Source organism: Bos mutus, chromosome 9 (assembly GCF_027580195.1).
Source record: "Bos mutus isolate GX-2022 chromosome 9, NWIPB_WYAK_1.1, whole genome shotgun sequence".
Classification (NCBI taxonomy): Eukaryota; Metazoa; Chordata; class Mammalia; order Artiodactyla; family Bovidae; genus Bos; species Bos mutus.
Genome location: NC_091625.1, coordinates 48,274,016 through 48,299,607, shown reverse-complemented (window position 1 = coordinate 48,299,607; position 25,592 = coordinate 48,274,016). Strand labels below are relative to the sequence as shown.

Genomic DNA, 25,592 nt, shown 5'->3' with positions numbered 1-25,592 from the left:
CCATGGACTGCAGCCTTCCAGGCTCCTCCATCCATGGGATTTTCCAGGCAAGAGTATTTGCTCCTAGGTTTTATTTAATCTTTCTCCATTTGTTGGTGATTTCCCAATTTAAATCCCTGGCTCATACCTGTAACTTGAAACAAATTCAGGTGTCCAACTCATCTGTCAGACATTTCTACTTGTAGGTTTCAGAAACAATTCAACCTTATCATCCAACCTGAAACCTCTTCTCTACTCATGGATATAAGCAGTGAAGTCTCTGTACCCATGGAGATTATGTTCTAACAGAGGGAAAGAGAACTACACTCTGTGTGTGCACATGTGTGTGTAGTCAGATCATGACAAGGGCTCTGAAGAAAAACCAGACAAGCTAAGAGAATAAGATGATTGTGAGGGCATATTTTTGATAGCATTTATGTACATTATTTTATCTTCAGTTCAGTAAACTCACTCAGTCGTGTCTGACTCTTTGCAACCTCATGAATTGCAGCACACCAGGCCTCCCTGTCCATCACCAACTCCTGGAGTTTACTCAAACTCATGTCCATTGAGTCAGTGATGCCACCCAGCCATCTCATCCTCTGTCGTCCCCTTCTCCTCCCGCCCCCAATCCCTCCCAGCATCAGAGTCTTTTCCAATGAGTCAGCTCTTTCCATGAGGTGGCCAAAGTATTGGAGTTTCAGCTTCAGCATCAGTCCTTCCAATGAACACCCAGGACTGATCTCCTTTATGATGGACTGGTTGGATCTCCTTGCAGTCCAAGGGACTCTCAAGAGTCTTTTCCAACATCACAGTTCAAAATCATCAATTCTTTGGTGCTCAGCTTTCTTCACAGTCCAACTCTCACATCCATACATGACCACTGGAAAAACCATAGCCTTGACTAGACGGACATTTGTTGGCAAAGTAATGTCTCCGCTTTTGAATATGCTATCTAGGTTGGTCATAACCCTCCTTCTAAGGAGGAGGCATCTTTTAATTTCATGGCTGCAGTCACCATCTGCAGTGATTTTGGAGCCCAGAAAAATGAAGTCTGACACTGTTTCCACTGTTTCCCCATCTATTTCCCATGAGGTGATGGGACAGGATGCCATGATCTTCGTTTTCTGAATGTTGAGCTTTAAGCCAACTTTTTCACTCTCCTCTTTCACTTTCATCAAGAGGCTTTTGAGTTCCTCTTCACTTTCTACCATAAGGGTGGTGTCATCTGCATATCTGAGGTTATTGATATTTCTCCTGGCAATCTTGATTCCAGCTTGTGCTTCTTCCAGCCCAGCGTTTCTCATGATGTACTCTGCATATAAGTTAAATAAGCAGGGTGACAGTACACAACCTTGATGTACTCCTCTTTCTGTTTGGAACCAGTCTGTTGTTCCATGTCCAGTTCTGACTGTTGCTTCCTGACCTGCATATAGGTTTCTCATAAGGCAGGTCTGGTGGTCTGGTATTCCCATCTCTTTCAGAACTTTCCATAGTTTATTGTGATCTACACAATCAAAGGCTTTGGCATAGTCAATAAAACAGAAATGGATGTTTTTCTGGAACTCTCTTGCTTTTTCCATGATCCAGCAGATGTTGGCAGTTTGATCGCTGGTTCCTCTGCCTTTTCTAAAACCAGCTAGAACATCTAGAAGTTCCCAGTTCATGTATTGCTGAAGCCTGGCTTGGAGAATTTTGAGCATTACTTTACTAGCGTGTGAGATGAGTGCAATTGTCAGGTAGTTTGAGCATTCTTTGGCATTGACTTTGGGACTGGAATGAAAACTGACCTTTTCCAGTCCTGTGGCCACTGCTGAGTTTTCCAAATTTTCTGGCATATTGAGTGCAGCACTTTCACAGCATCATCCTTTAGGATTTGAAATAGCTCCACTGGCATTCCATCACCTCCACTAGCTTTGTTCATAGTGATGCTTTCTAAGGCCCACTTGACTTCACATTCCAGGATGTCTGGCTCTAGGTCAGTGATCACACCATCGTGATTGTCTGGGTCGTGAAGATCTTTTTTGTACAGTTCTTCTGTGTATTCTTGCTATCTCTTCTTAATATCTTCTGCTTCTGTTAGGTCCATACCATTTCTGTCCTTTATCGAGCCCATCTTTGCATGAAATGTTCCCTTGGTATTTCTAATTTTCTTGAAGATCTCTAGTCTTCCCCATTCTGTTGTTTTCCTCTATTTCTTTGCATTGATCACTGAGGAAGGCTTTCTTATCTCTCCTTGCTATTCTTTGGAACTCTGCATTCAGATCCTTATATCTTTCCTTTTCTCCTTTGCTTTTTGGGTCTCTTCTTTTCACAGCTGTTTGTAAGGCCTCCTCAGACAGCCATTTTGCTTTTTTGCATTTCTTTTCCATGGGGATGTTCTTGATCCCTGTAACCTGTACAATGTCACGAACCTCTGTCCATCATTAATCAGCACTCTGTATATCAGATCTAGTCCCTTAAATCTATTTCTCACTTCCATTGTATAATTATAAGTCACTATCATACTACCACACAATTGCACTCATCTCACACACTAGTAAAGTAATGCTCAAAATTCTCCAAGCCAGGCTTCAGTAATATGTGAACCGTGAACTTCCTGATGTTCAAGCTGGTTTTAGAAAAAGCAGAGGAACCAGAGATCAAATTGCCAACATCTGCTGGATCATGGAAAAAGCAAAAGAGTTCCAAAAAACCATCTATTTCTGCTTTATTGACTATGCCAAAGCCTTTGACTGCGTGGATCACAATAAACTGTGGAAAATTCTGAAAGAGATGGGAATACCAGACCACCTGATCTGCCTCTTGAGAAATTTGTATGCAGGTCAGGAAGCAACAGTTAGAACTGGACATGGAACAACAGACTGGTTCCAAATAGGAAAAGGAGTACATCAAGTCTGTATATTGTCACCCTGTTTATTTAAACTTATATGCAGAGTACATCATGAGAAACTGGAAGAAACATGGACTGGAAGAAACATAAGCTGGAATCAAGATTGCTGAGAGAAATATCAATAACCTCAGATATGCAGATGATACCACCCTTATGGTAGAAAGTGAAGAGGAACTCAAAAGCCTCTTGATACAAGTGAAATTGGAGAGTGAAAAAGTTGGCTTAAAGCTCAGCATTCAGAAAATGAAGATTATGGCATCTGGTCCCATCACTTCATGGGAAATAGATGGGGAAACAGTGGAAACAGTGTCAGACTTTATTTTTCTGGGCTCCAAAATCACTGCAGATGGTGACTGCAGTCATGAAATTAAAAGACGCTTACTCCTTGGAAGGAAAGTTATGACCAACCTAGATAGCATATTCAAAAGCAGAGACATTACTTTGCCAACAAAGTTTCGTCTAGTCAAGGCTATGGTTTTTCCAGTGGTCATATATGGATGTGAGAGTTGGACTGTTAAGAAGGCTGAGCGCGAAGAATTGATGCTTTTGAACTGTGGTGTTGGAGAAGACTCTTGAGAGTCCCTTGGACTGCAAGGAGATCCAACCAGTCCATTCTGAAGGAGATCAACCCTGGGATTTCTTTGGAAGGAATGATGCTAAAGCTGAAACTCCAGTACTTTGGCCACCTCATGGGAAGAGCTAAAACATTGGAAAAGACTCTGATGCTGGGAGGGATTGGGGGCAAGAGGAGAAGGGGACAACAGAGGATGAGATGGCTGGGTGGCATCACCAACTCAATGGACGTGAGTCTGAGTGAACTCCGGGAGTTGGTGATGGACAGGGAGGCCTGGCGTGCTGCGATTAATGAGGTCGCAAAGAGTTGGACACGACTGAGCAACTGATCTGATCTGATCATAATCATCTTCTATTAGCCTCAATAATAATAAACCTGAGAGTTACTGTAACCTCCTTTCTTCTTGTCATCACTCCTTTCATCTCCTCAATAATCAATCAATGGTAAAGTCTACATCTAAGTATTTCATGAGTTAATTCATTTTTCTCTTTGTCTACCATAGGGTAGCTGATTATGAAATGCATGTGTGTATTGCTGTCCATCCTCTCTGATTTTCTTCTGACTCTAAATATGTTATGACTGTATTAATGTACTATTGGGTTTCCATGGTCACTCAATGGTAAGGAATACACCTGCCAATGCAGGAGAAATGGGTTTAGTTCCTGATTTGGGAAGATACCCTCGAGAAGGAAAGGACAACTCCTTCCAGTATTCTTTCCTGGGAAACCCCATGGACAGAGGAGCCTGGTGGGCTACAGTCCATGGGTCACAGAAGGGTGAGATGTGACTTAGCAACTAAACAACCATGCCCTATTATGTAAAAGTCAAAGTGAACTCACTCAGTAGTGTCCGACTCTCTGTGACACTATTGACTGTAGCCTACTAGGCTCCTCCATCCCTGGAATTTTCCCGGCAAGACTACTGGAGTGGATTGCCATTTCCTTCTCGAGGGAATCTTACAGAGCCAGGCCTCAAACCTGGGTGTCCCGCATTGCAGTCAGAGGCTTTACCATCTAAGCCACCAGGGAAGCACTATTATGTAAATACAAATAGAACTGGGCACATCATTTGGATTTTAATAGTTGGCATATTTTCTAGGAAGAATAGTGGAGTGAATGATTCAACTATTTCAGACTGTGTTTCAGTTTTAGAAAGTGCATTGGCGTCCTTCTTTGCAAAAGCTACTTTGGTTAGTCTTAGAGTTATTCTGCCTAACCCAGAGGTAGAGACTTCATATACTGCTGAAAGAAGGCACATGAAAACAGAAGCAAGATATTTTTTTCCTTGAGGGAGGAAGTGTTTTCTTAGGAAATTAGCCCTTCTTGCTTCCTCTCCATGGAACAGAAATTAATCTTGTAACCCATTCTTCAGAGTCTATAGAAATGGCAGGTACTACCTTTAAATGAAGTTAATCTGGGTGTGTAATGATTAAAGTGACCTCTTATTTGGAAATTAGGAACATATCAATTTTGCGTTTTCCTATACATCTATTGAAGTCTGATTTCTCAAAAAGGTTCTATAATACATTTATATGGAATCCATTTTTTTGCATTACAAATATTGAGGGTAAATTTCAAAATGTTGTATGTGAGTTTAATTCCATTAAAATTTAAATTAAATGATTAAAACAACATTTTAAGCTATCTTTGTTTTGCAAGATGCATTGATTGGAATAAGTCACCAAATATTAATTTATAAATGTAAAGCATTTTCAATATCAAGAAATCACTTATTTTAAGGAAATGATAAAGACTGGCATCATTGAAACAACATTTTACTGGTAAAATTTATGTACTTATTCCACTTATGCTTAAAATGATAGCTCACTGATTTGGGACTTGATTTTAGAGAAAACTGAGAAAATCAATATTAGTAGATAATTTTAAGACCAAATAGCTATAGTATTAATTATAAATTTTAATAATTATTCTTGAATATTTTTTATAAATCTTAGGGTTCAATATGTGATATCATTGATAATATCAAAATAATGGTCCTAAACAGCTCCTGAAATATTTAAAACCTTCCTCAAAGTCATGCTTGACATATTGTGTATGTGTATTAGTCACTCAGTTGTGTCCAACTCTTTGTGATTCTGTGGACTCTAGCCCACCAGGCTCCTCTATCCATGGAATTTTCCAGGCAAGAATACTGCAGTAGGTTGCTATTCTGATCCCCAGGGTATTTTCCCGACCCAGGGATCAAACCTGGGTCTCCTGTATTGCAGACAGATTCTTTACCATCTGAGCCACCAGGGAAGCCCTCATATTTGACATAAATGAGCACATTTGGATTTATGTAAAATTCAATTGGGAGAAAAAGATTGGCTGTGCTTACCTCAAATATTTTTTATAACAAAGTCAGCTATACATAAAACTACTATGTTTGTTTGAACACATCTAGTCATACAATGGCACCCCACTCCAGTACGCTTGCCTGGAAAATCCCATGGATGGAGGAGCCTGGTAGGCTGCAGTCCATGGGGTTGCTAAGAGTCAGACATGACTGAGTGACTTTACTTTCACTTTTCACTTTCATGCATTGGAGAAGGAAATGGCAACCCACTCCAGTGTTCTTGCCTGGAGAATCCCAGGGACGGGGGAGCCTGGTGGGCTGCTGTCTATGGGGTCACACAGAGTCGGACACGACTGAAGCGACTTAGCAGCAGCAGCAGCAGCAGTCATGGCATATAATTGTCAAACTGTTTTTTAGGTAAATACAGCATGTCTTTCAGATCAGATGACTTCCGGGAGTATCATCTTCCAGAGCTAGTTGCCTGCTAATCACTTAGCTCAAGACAGAAAAAAATGCATATTAGTGCTTTTCCAAATGAGCCTCACACTTAGGGAGCACCACAGTAATTTTATTTAATAGCTTGGGGCTTCATTTGCAGGAAGCAGATACCATGTTAATTAACAGCACAATGCTTGTAGGAAAGCTTTAAGATATGACTTGATTAATCACTTTTTCCTTTTGATGTCCATATTTAGAAAATAATTCTTTATGTCCACTGATGCAGATGATGGCCTGACGGTTGTTTGTAGTTGTCCAAAACGGGCAAGTTGTCCAAAACAATGACAAGTCATCCAGGCAGCTCTCACCTGACAGTCTTGGGGCCTGACCTTTACTTTTGGTTGAGTTTACATGCATGAAGATGAAAAATCTGTAGTGGAAAACGTTAGGGAAATTAGAAGTGGCTCGTGTAAACAGTGAGTTACCTAGAATTCAGAAGAAAATACGCTTTAAAAAAGATAATTATTGGAGTGTAGTTGATTTAAAATGTTGTGTTAGTTTCTGCTGTATAGCAAAGTGAATCAGTTATAAATATACGTATATCCACTCTTAAAATTCTTTTCCCACGTAAGTCATTCAGTTCAGTTCAGTTCAGTTCAGTCACTCAGTCGTGTCCGACTCTTTGCAACCCCATGAATCGCAGCACGCCAGGCCTCCCTGTCCATCACCATCTCCCAGAGTTCACTCAGACTCACGTCCATCGAGTCAGTGATGCCATGCAGCCATCTCATCCTCTGTCATCCCCTTCTCCTCCTGCCCCCGATCTCTCCCAGCATCAGAGTCTTTTCCAATGAGTCAACTCTTCTCATGAGGTGGCCAAAGGACTGGAGTTTCAGCTTTAGCATCATTCCTTCCAAAGAAATCCCAGGGTTGATCTCCTTCAGAATGCACTGGTTGGATCTCCGTGCAGTCCCAGGGACTCTCAAGAGTCTTCTCCAACACCACAGTTCGAAAGCATCATTACAGTGTACCTAATAGTGTTGTTCCTGTACTATACCACAGGTCCTTGTTAGTTATCCATTTTAGACATAGTAGTGTGTGTATGTCAATCCCAATCTCCCAGTGTATCCCTCCCCACCCCCCACTTTCCTTGGTAACCATGTATTTGTTTTCTATATCTGTGACTGTATTTCTGTTTTGTAAATAAGTTCATTAAACATGCTACTGTTAATAAAAACATAAAATTTGAATTTGTTTCAGTAAATCATACCTTAAAGTTATTGCAAGTTCAGTTCCAGACCACTGTTAAAGAAAAGTTATAGGAATTTAAAAATTTTCCAGTACATATAAAAGTTATGTTTCTACTATACTATAGTCTATTAAGTGTGCAATAGCATTATGTCTAAAAATACAAGGCACAACCTTAATCAAAATACACTTAATTGCTAAAATATAGTAACCATTATCTGAATCTTCAGCAAACTGAAGATTTTAATCTTTTTGCAGATTATCATAGCAAGTAATAATAAGGAAAACTTTTAAATATTGTGAGAATTATGTAAATGCAACACGGGCACAAAGCGAGTGAATACTTTTGGAAAATAGCACCAATAAACTTTCTGGATACAAGGTTGCCGCAAACCTCCAATGTATAAAGAGCATGGTATCTGCAACGTACAATAAAGTAAAATATGCCTAAAATTCTGCTGTTTATAGGCACAACACATAATTATCCACTATCATGCATGAGTACAACTGTGCCTTATGAGAGGTATAACCTATATTTTTCTATGCTTAAACAATTTATATCTTAAGAGTATCCATAATTGAAATTTATTCAGTAGCTGAAAATGATAAGGCAGAACCTAACACTAACTTGGAAGGGTATATTCTTAGCTTTGTTTTTTTTCTTTTCTTTTTAAAGAAACTTGAGACTATTCCACTTTTGATTAAAACAATAGAAATAAGTGCAATATGTGGGTTTGTGTTTATACATCAATGGTATTGAGAATAATTACCTCAAAGTTTGGAGCATGGATGGCAGACTCTAAATTGTTTTACTGAATGTAAGGCTATATGCTATAATCCATTACAAGAGGAATATATTATTTTATAGCATGGATATCTAAATTTTAACATCTATACTTAAATGTCAATACATATAGCTCTAGATAATAATTTAATAGTTTTACAATATTCAGTTATATAACATTAATTTCTTAGCTTTGAAATTCAGGCTGCTATATTAAAAAAAAAAAGTATAAACCGTGTGTTATGCATGTATTTGTATATACATCTGTGTGATCTTGTATTGTTGTTCAGTGGAGTAAAATTTCCAAAGAGAAATTGTAATGTCCCAGTTTATGCTTGACACTGATTTCCAGATTGTTTTCCGGAATAGTATTAACTGTTTTTTCTAGCACTCAACTATAGGTACTAGCACATCTTTATGCACCTATGTCTCATGAGGAAATTGTGATTTTTTTCTTACCTAGAAATTTTACTGACTCTTTCTCACCTCTGGATTGAAAAAAATAACTTCATGTCATCAAGAAATGAAAGCTGACTTTTCAATGATGAAAAGCTTTGGATAAAAGCTATCTTTTCAGTGATCTTTGTTTCATAGAGCACACTGCATTAGCTTAAGAGGAGTGGAGCTAGTCTCTAAAATAGATGTTAACTTGTGTTCTCTAGCCACTGCTATAAATAGCCACAATTGATGTTGTCATAATGTATCATGGCTTCAGAAAAGCAGAATCTCTCAAGTGTGCCCCTTACTGGATGATTTAAGCCTCAACTCTTCAGAATCTTTTACCCACACCATTAGCTTGTTAAAGAAAATTAAGTTAAATCATATCTGAAAAGTGCCTACACAATGCCATATGGTAGGAGTTGTAGAAAGTAATTAAATAACTTCTTTGTGAAGTATTTACTTTCTAACTTAAAAAGGCAAAACATCGTTCATGGGATATAGTTAAAAATCGACATAGTATGCCAATGTCATAACAGATATGCTTATTACCCAGTTTTTTCATATCTATAGTAAATTTCTCTCTTTTACATTCTGGTCAAGGATTGTCCTTGTGCTTCACCTAATTTCAAAGAATAAAGAAATAAAGTAAATTTTATTCTTCTGTTTTGCATGATGATGTGTATAATACCTTTGTATTGGTTTCCTTGAGAACAAAAGTAGTTGCAAATATCTAATTATAAAAAAGTCTGTCAAATTCTGTTCAACATTTAACATAGAATTATATTTATAATTGCAGTAATTTTCCCTTCAAAATATCTGTGGGTATTCATTCAAAGTATCTGTGGGTATTCATTAGGTGGCTTGTATTTACAAGGTGAGAAAGAAAAGAGAAGGCCCTGAAGGATATACATTTGGGGAAGAGAGGGACGGAGGGACTCGGGGTTAGGATTGCAAAGGAGCAGAAGAAATATTATCTGATGCTATGAACTCCGGAAACACAGGAGCCTACTCAGTGGTTAACAGCCTTGCACTGAGCCTCACTGTACTTACTCAGATGCCGACAGTGAGTTTTGAGTCAATGCATGCTTTATAGAACTCCTATAAATGAGCTAAGCTCAAGGAGAAAGTTAAATATGGAATGTCTTTTTATTTAAATTTTTTCCTCACAAATTTATCAAGTTTCTCTTTCAACTAAGAAGGAAAACCATTTTAAGCTCTTTTATTTTCAGAATGCTTAGGCTATTCTTTTTTTACTGCCTCATCACTTCTTAAATTTCTTTTTGTTTCTTCAGATGATCATTTTTTATGCCTTATAAGACATTTGTAGCATCCTTTTGCGGCTAATTTCTCTGTGGAAATGTTGTTACTTCTGGTTTTCCTCTGAGTCTCTGCCTCTCACCCTCTAGTCTTACTTTGGCTGCCATTATTCAGTTGTAAAATCCATCAGGTGAAGTTTATCAAACTGTCTTCTGAGTAGAGTGATATCACCTTCACCTCTTGCTCTTTGTCTACTTTGAATTAATTTCCTGAATGGCATAGGATTCAGCATACACAGAAAAAGGTTGTAATGAAAGTATTTTATGTCCAGGTTTGTGATTTATAATTTGTTTCATCAAGTATAAAACTCAAAAGTATAAATGTCAAGAGTTAACTGATACAGTTTAATCGGTCATTTCCAATTTTGATGTCAGTCTATTAACCTACTGACTAAAAGGGCATTGCAGAGGGTTAGTTTACATTTGGTTTAGAGTCCTCTATGATTTCCTTCTTAATAATGTTCTCAGCAGTGTACCATTAAAGTTTTTTGCTTCAGTTCACATTCTGATTGTCCCTGAACCTGTATAATTCACAGTAGGAATGGTAATGACTGAGACAAATTTTGGCAGGCAGAGTGTATACATCTTACAGTTGCTCCATTTTGTGTTTTTATTAGTGTAACCAATTCCCAATACTGTAGATATCTTAGTAGTTACCCCCAAATTTCCTACTATATTAAATGTTTCTCTACAAAGCATTAAGAATTATTAATAGAAGATAGTAATTATACATTTGGTGTATTTATTTAACATGATTATTACATTTTCTAGTATTTGCATCTGTAATATTACATATGGCCTCTTTTGCATATATCTTCCTATTTTTCTAAATTTATATCCCAACGCTGTGAGTAGATAGAAGTAGTAATCACATTTTGCCTTGAGGAAACCAAAGCCTAGACCTTCATTATTCAAGATTCTTTCAATTCTGATTGCCTAAAATTCCCTGAAAATTAGTTAATAGCAAAAGGAAAGCATGTTGAATCTCTAGCTCAGAAGTACAAGATAATCTGTCCTCAGATACAGTTGAATCCAGTTGGTTCCAGGTCATAAAGTCATAAACAAGCTAATCTCCATCACTCCCCCTTATTCATTTGCATTGGTTCCGTTCTCAGACAGAGGGTGCAGAGGCTCCATGAAAGTTCAAACACAGGGACAGAGCTTCAGGAGGAGGACTGTGTTTCTTTCCCGATGGTTCCCACAAAAGGCCTGGATTTAACTTGGCCATGCCTGAAGCAGTGGTAATTATCAGTAAGGCCTATAGTGCATAGGGCTAGGAGACTGGGTCACGGAAAAACTGGGAGGGGAAAAATATTCTGCTGTAATAGGAAGAGATGCTGAGAATGCATAACAATAGAATCCCATCAACATAGTTACATTATTTTAATAAAATCATATTCTTGGTCTTCCGAGTTCCATTCTCTATTCTTTCAATCTCCTGTTTAGATCAGTTATAAAATGAACTGATATATAACGACTCAACTTTAGGAGAACTCTTTAATATCTATTTCATTAAAGTACAAGCATATTTTAATTGTCTTGAAAGGAGATGTTAGGAATCCCAGGATATGAACAAAGTATAATCTTAAAAAGGACTTCTCAATGGCTCAGGGGTAAAGAATCTGTCTGCAGTGCAGAAGATGTGGATTCGATCCCTGGGTTGGGAAGATCTCCTGGAGAAAGAAACCAACTCCAGTATTCTTTCCTGGGAAATCCCATGGACAGAGTACCTGGTAGGCTACAGTCCATAGGGTCGCAAGAGTCAGATACAACATAGCAACTAAACAACAACAAATAATATTAAAAAAAAAAAAAACTAGTGAGAATTCTGGTTTGACTTTTTCCCTTGATCCTACTATCCTTTCCAACTTCTGCTTTCTAAGCTTTTCTCCACTCCTTTTGTTTGTTGAAGCTGTAAGTGCTAATAGGAAAATCTTTCATACAATACCTATTTTCTAACATATCAATAGATAGGCATTGCTCCAGACAAAATCAGATACCTCTCCTTTACCCACCATGGGGCAGTATATTAAGAATGTTGATTTGTTTGTCTAAATAATTGACCTCTCAGTCTTATTATCCAAACTCATAATTGTGTTTGATGTTAATCACACAATAATATTTATAAATGTTGAATGAGTGAATCAAACTAAAAATCACATAAAGACAAATTAAATTAAAAAATGTAATTGCAAAAGCATATGCTTATATGGGAAAAGGGATATTCATGAGACCCAAGAGTGGGCAAGCAAAGACATTTCCTCTTGGCAAAAAAAAAAACAATAATTAGTTAAATCAATGCACTTTTAGAGTAGGAATCAACCAGGTTATTAAAAGTAGTGAAGAGATAGGAAATCTTCACGTTAAGATCTAAGGTACACTGAAATGTGAACATGCAAATCAATTTATTATTTTTTTTCCTCAAAGACTGAATCCTACTCTAAATTGATGTTACTAGTGTTAACATTCTTGAGATTCTCACTTACCCCACTCTGTAATTATGACACGTTTAAAATCTTTATAGTTCTCACTTTTCTAAATTTATCTAATTTGATCCTTATAATGTGAGATACATCATTATTCTACTTATTTTAAAGATGAAAAAAATGAAGCTAAGAAAGATTGCATGATTTACAATAGGGACTAATACATTACAAAGCTAAAGCTGTAAGTCCCATTAAATTTCTGTGAAACTTTACTTTTTTTTCACATTTCTATGAGAAGACTTTACCACTGAGCCACCAGGGAAGCCCCTATGAGAATTTACTATTACAATTTTATATACAGAGCATAATGTAAAAAGCTAGACTCACAAGAAGAGCATAAAATTTGTTTTGGACACATATTGGTATGATTTATTTGGATATCATTTTATTTATTCAGAAATATCTATACCAAGGGCTTCCCTGGTGGCTCAAATAGTAAAGAATTTGCCTGCAATGCAGGAGACCCAAGTTCAGTCTCTGGGTCAGGAAGATATCCTGGAGAAGCAAATTAGTACCTATTTCAGTATTCTTGCCTGGAGAATTCCATGCACAGAGGAGCCTGGGGGGCTACAGTCCTTGGGGTCACAAAGAGTCAAACACGACTGAGCGACTAACATACACACATTGATATAAACTTCAACTTTATTCTTCAAATCATGCTTAAAATAGATCTTAACTATCATTTAATTTTTGGTTTGGGTAAATAATATATAAAGTATCAGGTTCTCAATTTTTGTAGGCATTTGGAACTAGTATTTACATGAACTCAAATTTCTGGTATATTTTTGGTTTGCGTAGTCTTGGGTCTCAAATTAGAAAGAATCAGTCTGTTAACAGTATAAAATCAATTTTAATTCATTACATTGAGAAAAGTAAATATAAACAATATTGAGGAATATAAATTTTTTAATGTAAGAAGCTAATTTGAGCTCCAAATATCAGGATAATTGGATGTACTGGACATATGCTGGAAGTGCAGAGAATACTTCCCCTTGATATTGACTCTTTTCTAGATCAGTAGCAGTTCCAAATGTAGTAAAGAAGCAGACACGATTTAACAGGACCTAAATTATTAAGGCCAGTGCATTGTTGCTAGAGAGTTCATTAAGAATCCCATCAATACAGTGTGGTTCATGGGCGCTAGTAAGAGCTTCGTGGAACATTTTAAAAGAGAATGAGATATCTCAATGGACTGATCTTAGTGGAAAAATTTAATTAGGTAAGAATAATTACATTAGTTAAATGAAACTTTTAATTGAAAACCTGTTGGCATTTTCTAACCTGCTTCACAGCTGTTTGTTAATCATTTATATTCAAAAAATGAAAAGTTTCTCTACATGGTATTTGAGAAACATCTAAACATCTTGGAATTTGTATATAAATGTTTAAAGTACTTTAGAGAGTGTGGCAGTAAAAACAAATAGGATTTTCTGCTTGGGAAATGGTGCATTTTAAAGATATGTGTAGGAAAGAAAGAAAATTATATAGAAAATATTTGAGATGGATATATATAATTCTTGGAAAGAATGCAAAGTAGTCATCTAAAGCTTTCGGAATTCTAACGTTAAAATTCCATGGACTGAATTTCGTACCTTATAAAGATATAAAAGCTTACAGAGAAATAATGTTGTTTTGTAAAATTATCTTGTTGACTGTTATTAAAGAAACTGCATCCGGCAAGAGTTCTTGCAAGATTGAAATTGTATAATAGAAAATTTTGTAATGGAAACATTAAGAGCCAACGAAAACTCTTACTCTCAAAATTAACACTTAGATTGCCTATTCAAAATAGGTGAAATTGCTGCCACAGTTTTTGGGGTAGCTTTTAAAGCCTAAGACAGAGAGTATTGGTTTGAGAAAACATAGACACTTATTTAAATTCACAAATTTACAGGAACACCAAACAAACAGATCCATTAATTACTCATTGCACTAATCCTAGACCAGGCCTTTTTTTTTTTTTACCTGAATCCCAGCAGCACTATCATCCAATACTGTTTCCTTTTCTTAATCTTCAAAGCTTTGCTGAACTTGAATTTTCTTCCTAACTCATCAATTTGACTGTAATACTGAACTCATTCTATTCTTTTCCCTTCTTCTCTTTATATTTCCTTTAAGCTCTTATTCCGTTTTAGCCCTCATGGGTACCAAATGCCATACAGGTAACTACAAAAATCCATATTCCTTTTAAAGGTCGTTTACCATGCAGTTTCTGGAACCTCCTTTTTTTCAACTAATCTGTAATACAGGCATCATTCTGGTTAGTTAAAAAACATGAAGAACGGGCATATCTATCTATATCCTAACTGTAAAGAGGAACAAAACATGATAAAATCCTGGGATAGTTTAGTAAATGACTTTGAATAACAGAAGGGGCTTTAGTTTTTCTCTGCAGAGTATCAGGAAACCAAGCTGGGTTTAATGTGCATAAGTTTTAACAGTGAAGTTGAAACAACAGAGAAACTATAATACAAGTATTGGCAGATTTTGTTGGATCAGGGAGGAAATGGATAGAGTATGAACACAGACAAATGATTGAAGAAAAGTTAACTTTGATTTCCCTTATTTATATATGTGTATGAAATGTTAGTATTAAAGTTTATTGAAAAAGTACAGAAAGCATAAAGAATTATGGGGAGGAGATGGATAAATTAGGATTATGATTGCATTATAAAGGCCAATATAAAATCAAAATAAAAGATGAGTTTTTCTAGGAGTGCAAATGTAAACTACAGGGCACCCGAAAATTCCCTGGTTCCTGCCCTCCTTTTACAGATGAAGAAACTGAGACTAGAAAAAACTGCAAGGCAGATTTGTCCAGGTTCACATTGCTGGTGGGTAATTATCTGTCCAACAGCAGTCCTTTAATTAGCAACAAAATTCAAGATGCTGTAATATTTCACCACTTATATTTAAATTCCAGACTTATCAGATATTGTGTGTGTTTAGGAACTTTTTTTTTTTTTTTTGAGCACTGAATTGTGGCATTGTGTACACACCACATTTTATAGGGATCATGTTGTTGTGTGTTAATTTCCTTCCTGCTCCTTCTCCCTCCAGAACTTGATCTGCTCTCTTGAACAGCATGAGGCCTGTTCCCTCATTTAGGCTAACAGTGGGTGCAGAAGGGTTGAAACATTCTACTTTCTAAACCGGCTCCTTGTTCTGGATAGGATCCATCTTGATGAGATTACCGCTCTTCTGGCGATCGTCATCATCATCATCTAACACCTGCCTATGCACCACGAGCCAGGGATTGTGCAAACTGCTTTAATGTATTATCTCATGCCGTCTGTGTAGTCCAGGCAGCTGCTGGTAAAGAACTCCGTTTCAGAGCAGTACAAAGAGCCGGCAACACAGTAAGCATAATGGCAGCTGCAATGTAACTGGGAGAATTGTCTCTGACAATTGGCTCCCGACTGGGTCTGAGGGCATTTCTTCTTCCATCCCTCGGTTTCGTTACCAGCCACTGTGCACCTGCTCTGTGCCGGGCAGAGCGCTGGCTGCAGTGTGCCAGCTGAATGAGCGAACACCATCCTGCCTTCCATGTGTGACCCTCACCCTTGCTCAGAGGGGTGGGTGATTCTCTGTCTCATTTAGGCCTGTGTTGATTGTGGGAGGGAGCTCCAGAGGTCAGAGTCTAGTCCCTTCTCCACTACCCTTAATAGTCACATCTTCTAATAGAAGAATCAATATTTGTAACTGTTCTCTTGGAACTATCTGGTTTATAAAAGTGACTTTTTTCCCAACAAGAGACAGATATGGCAGATCATCAGTTTTCATTTCCAATTATAAAATGAGGAAACAAGGCAAATGGGGATTTAAGTATTTTTTTATTATTTGTTTTAGATAAAAGATCAAGACAATGAAATAGCCAGGATTCATAAACTTAAACTCCATGTATTAGACCAACCAGGCTGCTGTCTGTGCTGTGCACCATACTTCAGATGGGAGTTTAGAAATGAGCAAAATCTGAGATGCAGGAGTTCCAGAATAGATCTGCCACCTGCCAGCTAGTATTCAGATCTCAAAGGGGACCTGCCTGCACTTATTTAATGGAAAGATAAATGTGTTCATGAAGCTGTTACTATAAATTCATTTAGAAACGGGACAGAGGCTGCACTCACATTCCTCCCAGATTTGAGCTGCTGGCAGATTTGGTTCACTGTACCTCTGGGAGGGAATACATTCTAGCTAGATGGCAAAGTGTGATTGTTATTCAGAGCTTCCTAAAGCCTATTCTTTTATGGTGTAAATGAACTTTTGGGTTGAATCATCAACTTATTGAAAAATCCTTTTATACATGCCCATAGTAAAAAAGCGTGGGCGAAGCAATATATGGAATACTGTGCACAGTTTTATGAAGAGAGGTGTGATTATTATACAAAAGATGTTTGTGTCTAGAAAGGAAGATAAAATGTGGAAAAGTGTAAAGAATTTTATTAAAAGTAGAATTGTCAAGAAGGAAAGAAGATACAGATCAATGATCCTTCATTTGTGAGAATTCTAGATATCTATAGAATAAAATGAAATCTACAGTCTTCCCAGAAAAATGCATTATGAGTTTTTTAATAGCTGTATTAGAGTAAAATTAATGTATTATAGTTGCCATATTTAAGCTGTACAACTTGATAGGTTTTGACCTAAGTATATCCTGTGGTCATGTATGGATGTGAGAGTTGGACTGTGAAGAAGGCTGAGCACTGAAGAACTGATGCCTTTGAACTGTGGTGTTGGAGAACACTCTTGAGAGTCCCTTGGACTGCAAGGATATCCAACCAGTCCATTCTAAAGGAGATCAGTCCTGGGTGTTCTTTGGAAGGAATGATGCTAAAGCTGAAACTCCAATACTTTGGCTACCTCATGGGAAGAGTGTGTCGTTGGAAAAGACTCTGATTCTGGGACAGATTGGGGGCAGGAGGAGAAGGGGACAACAGAGGATGAGATGGCTGGATGGCATCACTGACTCGATGGATGTGAGTCTGAGTGAACTCCGGGAGTTGGTGATGGACAGGGAGGCCTGGCGTGCTGCGATTCATGGGGTCGCAAAGAGTCGGACACGACTGAGCTACTGATCTGATCTGATACACTCATATAAGTATCACTATAATCAAGATATGGCAAAATTCTTAGTATTAGTCACATATTATTTATGTAACTAATACATATATATATATATACTTTATATATATCATGTATCACATCACTCTTTAGTTACATTTAAATGTAAATTATTAAATACAATACTGGGTGTGTTTGAAGCCCGGATCAAGAGCCCAAGTATGTAAAAAGTGCTTAAGCAGAAAGACATTTGTATAAATGTAAATCTGCTGGCATAATAGAGAAAATAAATTGGAAAATGCTGTTTTACAACTTCTCCCAGGCAAAACTCAATGGAATGCCCAAAAGCGTTATATCCTAGGGGACAGAGCATTCCAAAAGGCTGCCTCCCTACTGGGAAGAAAGGTAAATACCTTTGATAGCTTTTGTGAAGAGAAGTCTTTAGTGTATTTAGTGTACTGAAGAGATTTAATACAGTGATGTTTGCTTCTGTGATCCTGTATAGTTCAAAACTGCTCATTTCTAACTAATTGCTTCATCCCTCATGCAAATAAAAGCTTTGTTTTAATTTTTTATAACTCTAGAACATCTATCCCAGAACTTTACAAAGAAAATGTTTAATGATGATGATTATAGTGATCAGAAACTGAAATAACATATGCACTTCCCCTGGACATGCTTGGTAATTAGCACTTAGTACCAGATTCTTCTGTAAATGAAATTTAAGTGCATAGAAATATTTTAGCTTTTCACGGAATCCATTAATATTCCTGTTTTTACTATTTGAAATGTTTCAATCATATATCGTAAATCAAAAGTATTTAGCAATGGTAATTCTTATCATTTTGAGAGCATCTAATCTCTCTGAGTTTTCAATTATTTAAAAATATGCAGTGGACTTTTTCCAAGCATAAAAGAAATGTAAGCGTACATACATTCACTGTTCCTTCAATGCTTTACAGTCTCATCAGACATGAGGCTACTTGAAATAGATGAAAAAAGTACGGGGTGACTAAACCGGTTTCTGTGGCAATAGCTCAACCATAGAAATTAGCATTCATCACTCTTCCACCTGCATCCCCGTTACATACTCCATGCCTAAAAGTAATTAGACTGGGTATAAGATAAACCCAGCAATAAGTTAGGGAGATGGTTAATGCATATTTATAATATATGAGAAGGCACTTGTGATCTCTTCAAGCCATCCATTTAAAAAGATCACTGTTGTTTTACTGAAATGTGTAGGGCTATAATGCACAGTTTTAAAGGTTTGCAAAACAAGTTTCTGGCTGATGGACATGCTTTGTAGGTTAACTAACTTATTTTGGAAAGAAAAAGTTCCAACTCCAGTCTAATCTGAGATAGGGTCTCAAGAGGGCTCATATAGCTGTTGATAGATGCTTGACCTAGTAGTGAAATAGGGAGGGCTGCACTTGGATCTGACTATACTTTCCTAGACTGCACTTCCTTCTGGGGTATATTCCCAGGGTGAACAGATATTCTAACTTTCCACACAATAAGTATGATCTATTTATATACAAGTAATTATACTTGACGGAGAAGGCAATGGCACTCCACTCCAGTACTCTTGCCTGGAAAATCCCACGGACGGAGGAGCCTGGTAGGCTGCAGTCCATGGGGTCGCTAAGAGTTGGACACGACTGAGCGACTTCACTTTCACTTTTCACTTTCATGCATTGGAGAAGGAAATGACAACCCACTCCAGTGTTCTTGCCTGGAGAATCCCAGGGACGGGGGAGCCTGGTGGGCTGCCGTCTATGGGGTCTCACAGAGTCGGACACGACTGAAGCGACTTAGCAGCAGCAGCAGCAGCAGCAATTATACTTGAAAGAGAGAAAATAGGATAAACTGTTTTCTCTTCCTTGCTGATTTATTTATTTTTTTCTCTGCTTAGCTTTTGTCTTAGCAGTTTAGGATCTAAATAACTACAACTTTTTCTAACCCCCTCCTATGGATTTTAATAACCAGATTGTACACATACTCTGTATAGATTTGGTTAATTCACATTTATGTTTATGTAGCTGAAGTTTTTTTTAGAGGTACTATGATGTGTAAGGAAAAAAAAATTAACCTGGAAGATTAATGAACTTTTGTTTGAATCTCAGCTCAGAGACGTGTTCTATGGGACATCATTTTCTGGTATTCAGCAGAGTCTCCAGAAATATGAGATCCACTGCTGTCACTTTGCCTTCCATTGCCTGTCATAGTTTCAGTGGGAATCTGGTTTAAGGGAGGTAATTGGTTATGGTGGTTAGGACAGTGGTTTTAAGAACTGGACTGTGTCTGAATCTTGTTTTTAAAATCTTTGTCTGAGTCTTAGTTCTGCCAGTCTTGTTATGATACTTTGGAGAGTCATTCTAAGAGCTAAGTTTTGGCTGAGTCTTGTTTCTCAAGGTGATGAGACCTTGAGAGGATTATTTCAAACTTGCTAAACTTCAGTTTTCTCTTCTCTGATAAAAGTAGTATCAACTAAAATATAGGGTCTACGTGAAATACGTGTGAAGAAATTGACAGTTGTGTGGCATAGAGTAAGTGTGCAGTGTAGCTTGTTAGTAATATTATTAAGATATTGACAAAGTAATGAACCCATGTATCTCTTTCATTTTTCTCCTGTTCTCTTCTAATCCTCCCATCTTTCCTCATATTTTCCCTCTAGAGAAGAGTCAAGGCAAAGGATTATAGAGTCAATATGAGAGAGTGGAAGACTTAGCCAGAACAGCTCGATAAAACTCTACAGTTTAGAGTTGGAAGTAGAGATGCCTCTTCAGCGTGATCTTAAAAGATAGTCTTGGACCTTTGCCTTGTGAAAATCTACTGAGCAGCAACTGTATAGAGTAAATCTACCTCTTTCACAACCTCGTTCCTGGTTAATACTAACCTTCTCACTAACCTATTATTGACTCAATCTCATACATCATTGTATTTATTTTTTGTGAATTTATATTTACCAACTCTCCACAATCTAATTTCCTTACTTTATAGTGAATTTTCATTATGTAAATATTTACTGTTTATCAAAAATTATATATAAAAATGTATTCAAGTACTTATTGATATTTCTTATGTTTTGAAACTTTAAATTGTTTTCCTTTACTAAAAGTTGAACACTGAACAAAAACCAGAGAGAAGGATGTAAACTCTGGGTAGTATTTTTGGATTCAGATCCAGCTCCATCTCTACATGCTCTGATTTTCAAACCAGTTGTTTAACTGTCTTCTGAGTTAACTTCCTATTTTATACAGGAATTAAATTCATCAGTGAATTTCCAACTGCATGATGGGCATAAGAATTAAAGGCAATGATTTAGGGCAAGTGCCTCACACAAAGTAAATACTGAATGAACATTACTAATGTTACTAAATTAAGGCAAATTGTCAAGCATATATGCATTCTTGTGAAAATAAGAAAAACATTTTTGATAAGCTGGAGCTTTCTCAAAATTTTTCAAAGTTGAAAGAATTGACATATGTACAGTTTTGTGAAGATAGTAAAGCTAAGTCTGACAGGATATGAAGTCTAAATGGAAAACAATTCCATATTATCACATAAAGCAACTAGTTTAAAAGATGAAAAAAGCACCCTAAGCAGATGAAAATATCATAGAGAGTAGTTTCAGAAGTTCTGTTTTTATTATTTTATAATAAATATAATAATAATAAATAAATAAAATTAAATAAAATTTTATTTTTATTTTTATTTTTATTTTATTTTATATTTATTTTTATTATTTAATATAATATTAAATAAAAATAATAATAAATATAATAAATAAAAGTTATTATTTTATAATAAATCAACATACTTTAAACTGGAAATTCAAGAAGATATTTAAACAGCAACTTTTTAACTATAATTTTTCTCTCCTATCTTTACCTTATAGCTTAATAAATATTGTTTCCCTTTTGTAATTACATTTAAAATCACAGATCTTAAATGGTTTTATTGTCATCTAGTATACACTATGATCCAGAAGCTGAAATTATGTACCAAAAATCATTTTCAAATTTTTAATTAGGTAAAATTCTTTCCTAGTGTTGTCATTAATAGATAAGGTTGCTAATTCTAAAATTTTCAAATAGGTCACATAAGATCATATAAGGCAGTAAGTCCTGGCAGGATAGCAGGAATATCATAGATTGTGTTCTTTTAGCTATTTTATGACAGTTTCATCTTGGAAATAATTGCAATGGTATTTAGTAAACCTCCATCTTAAAAAAAAAAAAAAAAAACTGTAAAAAATAAAGAAAAACAATAAAAATATAAATTTTATTCACTGCTATCTCCCAAGAGTAATCAGTAGTATCATTTTAGTGTATTTTCTTCACTTTAAATTTTTTTTATTGTTATGATGTTTAAGAATACTTTCTATGACCAATGAGGCTGTTTGAATCTGGGCCTCTCGACTTCTTAGTTGTATGACTTTGTTAGTTACATAACATCTCTCAGCCTTGGTTTCATCATTTGTAAAATGGATACAATATCAGTATTTTTGTTAAATTATTATTGTGAGAAATAAGTTCAATAGCATATATGTTAAGTACACAAATGCTGGAAATACAGTTCTGTATAATCTGTTTTTACACTTAGCTTTATATCACATGCAGTTTCTCATCTAAATGATTATTTTTTAAAACATGATTTTTAATGTTTACATAAAGTATCATTGTGATTTTCTGTTTCCTTATTTTGAACATTTATTGATTTATACTCTTTGTTATTTATTAAAACAAATACTGTGTGTAGCTTTTGTTCTTATCTTTTATTTTCTCAGGGCAAATTCCAGAAAGAGAAATTACTGGGCTAAAAAAAAGAAATGAATATTTAAAAAATTCCCTTGTGGTGCAACTTGCAAAATTGCCCTTTATCTTCTCTCTAGTAGTCTCTTAAAGTGTTCATATCTCTATACATTTGTTGATAGTGACTTTTAAAAAATTCATTTTATTTTTAAGTCAAACATATCTTTCATATCTTGTTAACTTTTTTTTATAACCACCAGTGTGGTGTATGAGATATGTCCTCTGAGTGTTAACTCAGGCCAAGATAAATATCAGCCTGATCCTCAGGCTCATGATATGTGCCTGTATCAACACCACTTCTCTAGTTTTCACTCTGCAGCCATCAATGTGTGAAAGTAGTCAGCTGGTATTTACCAAACGAAGGTTATGAATCTGAGCTATATTCCCCAAAGATTTATGAACTATAAAATGGTATTATTATTATGTTCTGTCATTGCACTGGGCTCTTTAGCCGCCTTCCATTTTATGTGGTTAAGTTCCTGAGGATCCATTTGCATGAAAGCTACTGTGTGTACTCATTTCGTATTGCATTGTGGCAAATGCTATAATCTACAGGGTTCCTATTCATTTTGGAATTCATTTCACAGCTCACTAATTGTGTGAATGAGAAGAGGAAATATATGCTTTTATTCCAAAGCATGCCAAGCAGATGGCCCAAAGTTCATTGCTACCCTCATTGTCAGAGTGGCTCTCTTCTGTAGGTAGTGAGCCTGGCATAGATCCGTCAAACACAATGTGAGGGGCCATTTAACACAGCGCTTGACAGTTACTGAGCCTCTGGTTTGCTATGACTTATAAACAGTTTATTTTTTATCATTCACCTCTAAAGTGGCCAGTCATTTGAGCAGGTGCAAACACAGTAGAATTCATATTCATTTTGCTTGAGAAGCCAAAATGAACTTTTATTCATATGGAAATTTTGGGAAAAGAAAACAGTACAGGGGATTAAGCTTAGTTTCTTGAAAAGGGATTAACACATGTATTGAGATTCAAAACTGTATCATCATTTCTGAGACTGAACCTTTTGAAAAGCTGAATTGCAGGAAAAATTAGGGTTTATCTTTAAGCTTTTTAGGTAAATCTCTTCAAATCTCTTGTTTCTTTCTATGAAAGGAAATTATTTACTCATTTACTTTTATACACAATATGTAATTTAAGGAACCATTAAAATGCTCATATTTGCATTCCTTGTGTATGTACGCACACACACACATGTGTACAGAGGAACAAAGAAAGCTAGAGACAAAGGGTGGGCAAAAAATTAAATAATGCATGTCTGCACACATTTCCTACTTAAGCAGAGATAGTGGGATGATATGAAATTGTTATCACTTCAGGAAAGGGAGGGTAGGTCAGATGTGCTAATGGAGCCCATGAAGGGATCTAATCACAGTAGCTTCTTTAAGAGAAACACAGCATGTGGAAATATTGTTTTCTCCCTTACATGAAGAAAAACTGGGTATTTATTTCTCTCACTGGCTCTTTATCTCTACTTACAAACCTCCTATCCTGGGTTTCACATGTATTGATGCCGCTTTTCCTTTTGTCTCATTTTAAGACTGATGCTGCTCTCATGTATGATGCTGTGCACGTGGTGTCTGTGGGCGTCCAGCAGTTTCCCCAGATGACAGTCAGCTCCTTACAGTGCAATCGACACAAACCCTGGCGCTTTGGGACCCGCTTCATGAGCCTAATTAAAGAGGTGAGTCAGGAGAAGTACCTCTGCTCTGTCTCACTTGTCCTCAAGTTGAATGAATTGAGATTATTACAGTTTCCCTCACAGGTAATCTTTTACTTGTATCTTTTAAATTAAACTTTCTTATTTTTCCCATACAAGCAAAATTAGCATTTTTACTAAATAATATGGAAGAAAGGGAAAAATTCCATGATAAATAAATGAAGTTCTACAAAATATCTATGATTGTGTGTACAGATGAGAACCAGTGACATATGATTTATGACATTTTTGCCCCTCACCTTTCGGAATCTTTATGTATGTTGTTGTTGTGTTGCTCAGTCATATCCAATTGTGTTACTTTTCATTTATGTGGAAAAATAGATATTTAAAGAATATTTATAGCATAGCTCACAAAATATGCAATGAATTTTTAACTTGAATGCCCTTTGCACTACACTAAATTACACCCAATTTGTACATTTTCAAGAATTACTTTATAGAGCTATGGTTGCTAAGTATAACATCTAGTTATTTTAATTGTATTAGCATTAACATAAAACAAAATATATAGAGTCATAAAAGTCCAAAGTTTACTTCATGTTGCATAGTATAACCATTTTTTGGCAATGTATCATTTCTAATTATTACAGTTTAACACCACGTATGCTCATAGTAAGGATAAAAATGGAGAATTTTTAAATGTCATACACAAACATGCAAACTCACACATTTACTTCACACACATATTCTTTCTATTCATCTTCTCATGAAGGAAATACCTTTGTCAGTTAAGGATATTTTTTATTTGATACAGCAGGAGTTTTTTATTTTTTATTAAAGTACATTTGATTTATGAGTTTTTATATGAAAGGTTAACTATGAATATTTAATCTTCACTATGCAAAGTCACAGCTGTTATTACCATATATAAGATTTTTCATTTATTGCTTAAAGGAAATCATCAGCTCATCATAGAATAAATTATTTATCATGAAAATAAAAGTGCAAACAGAATCATAATTAAGAATCATCAGGACCTTGGCAAAGAATATTCATGAGTTCCTTGTCTAATTATTACTGAACTCTGAGATAGGTGGAATGATAGTCCTGTAACAGCATATTGTTCTCTTATTACTCCACATTCTGCATTTACTTCTGGTGTAAAACTAAGTCTCAGAGGATTGCTAACAGAGCATATTGGTTTGGCTAGCTGAAGAAGAGCTTTTTCTGAATGAAGCACTTGACAATTGAGACATGTGTCAAACAGCCCTGTAAGAAACTGAATTCGCTATTGTATTCATTGTAGGGTGTTATTGAGGATCTTGTCCACTAAATCACATAGGGTCTCTCTTATGAAGACCAAAAAGATTTCTGTCAGGTTTCAGTACCAGGAAAATCTGAGTTTCTCCTGGGCAATTGATGTGTCTTAAATTATGGGTCTTGTATCTTGTATTTTCATCATATTTTCTTCTTTGCTTTGGTTGCTGGAAAGTTCAGAATTCAATTTGTGATTGGTTTTATTAGTTGCACAGTTTCCTTGATGTATATTTCCCTGTGCTGTCTTTAACCCAGATTTCTTTGA

At 36.1% G+C, this 25,592-nt stretch overlaps 1 protein-coding gene across 5 annotated transcripts in view; it reads left to right on the top strand.

The window, feature by feature from the left end:
* The window catches only part of GRIK2 (glutamate ionotropic receptor kainate type subunit 2), a 739,106-nt gene that overhangs the window by 444,906 nt on the left and 268,608 nt on the right, over positions 1 to 25,592 (top strand). For all 5 annotated transcript variants that reach the window (XM_070377125.1, XM_070377124.1, XM_070377121.1 and 2 more), the window contains exon 7: positions 23,891 to 24,034. In XM_070377125.1, coding sequence (XP_070233226.1) covers positions 23,891 to 24,034 — 144 coding nt within the window. The remainder of the gene's footprint in view (positions 1 to 23,890; positions 24,035 to 25,592) is intronic.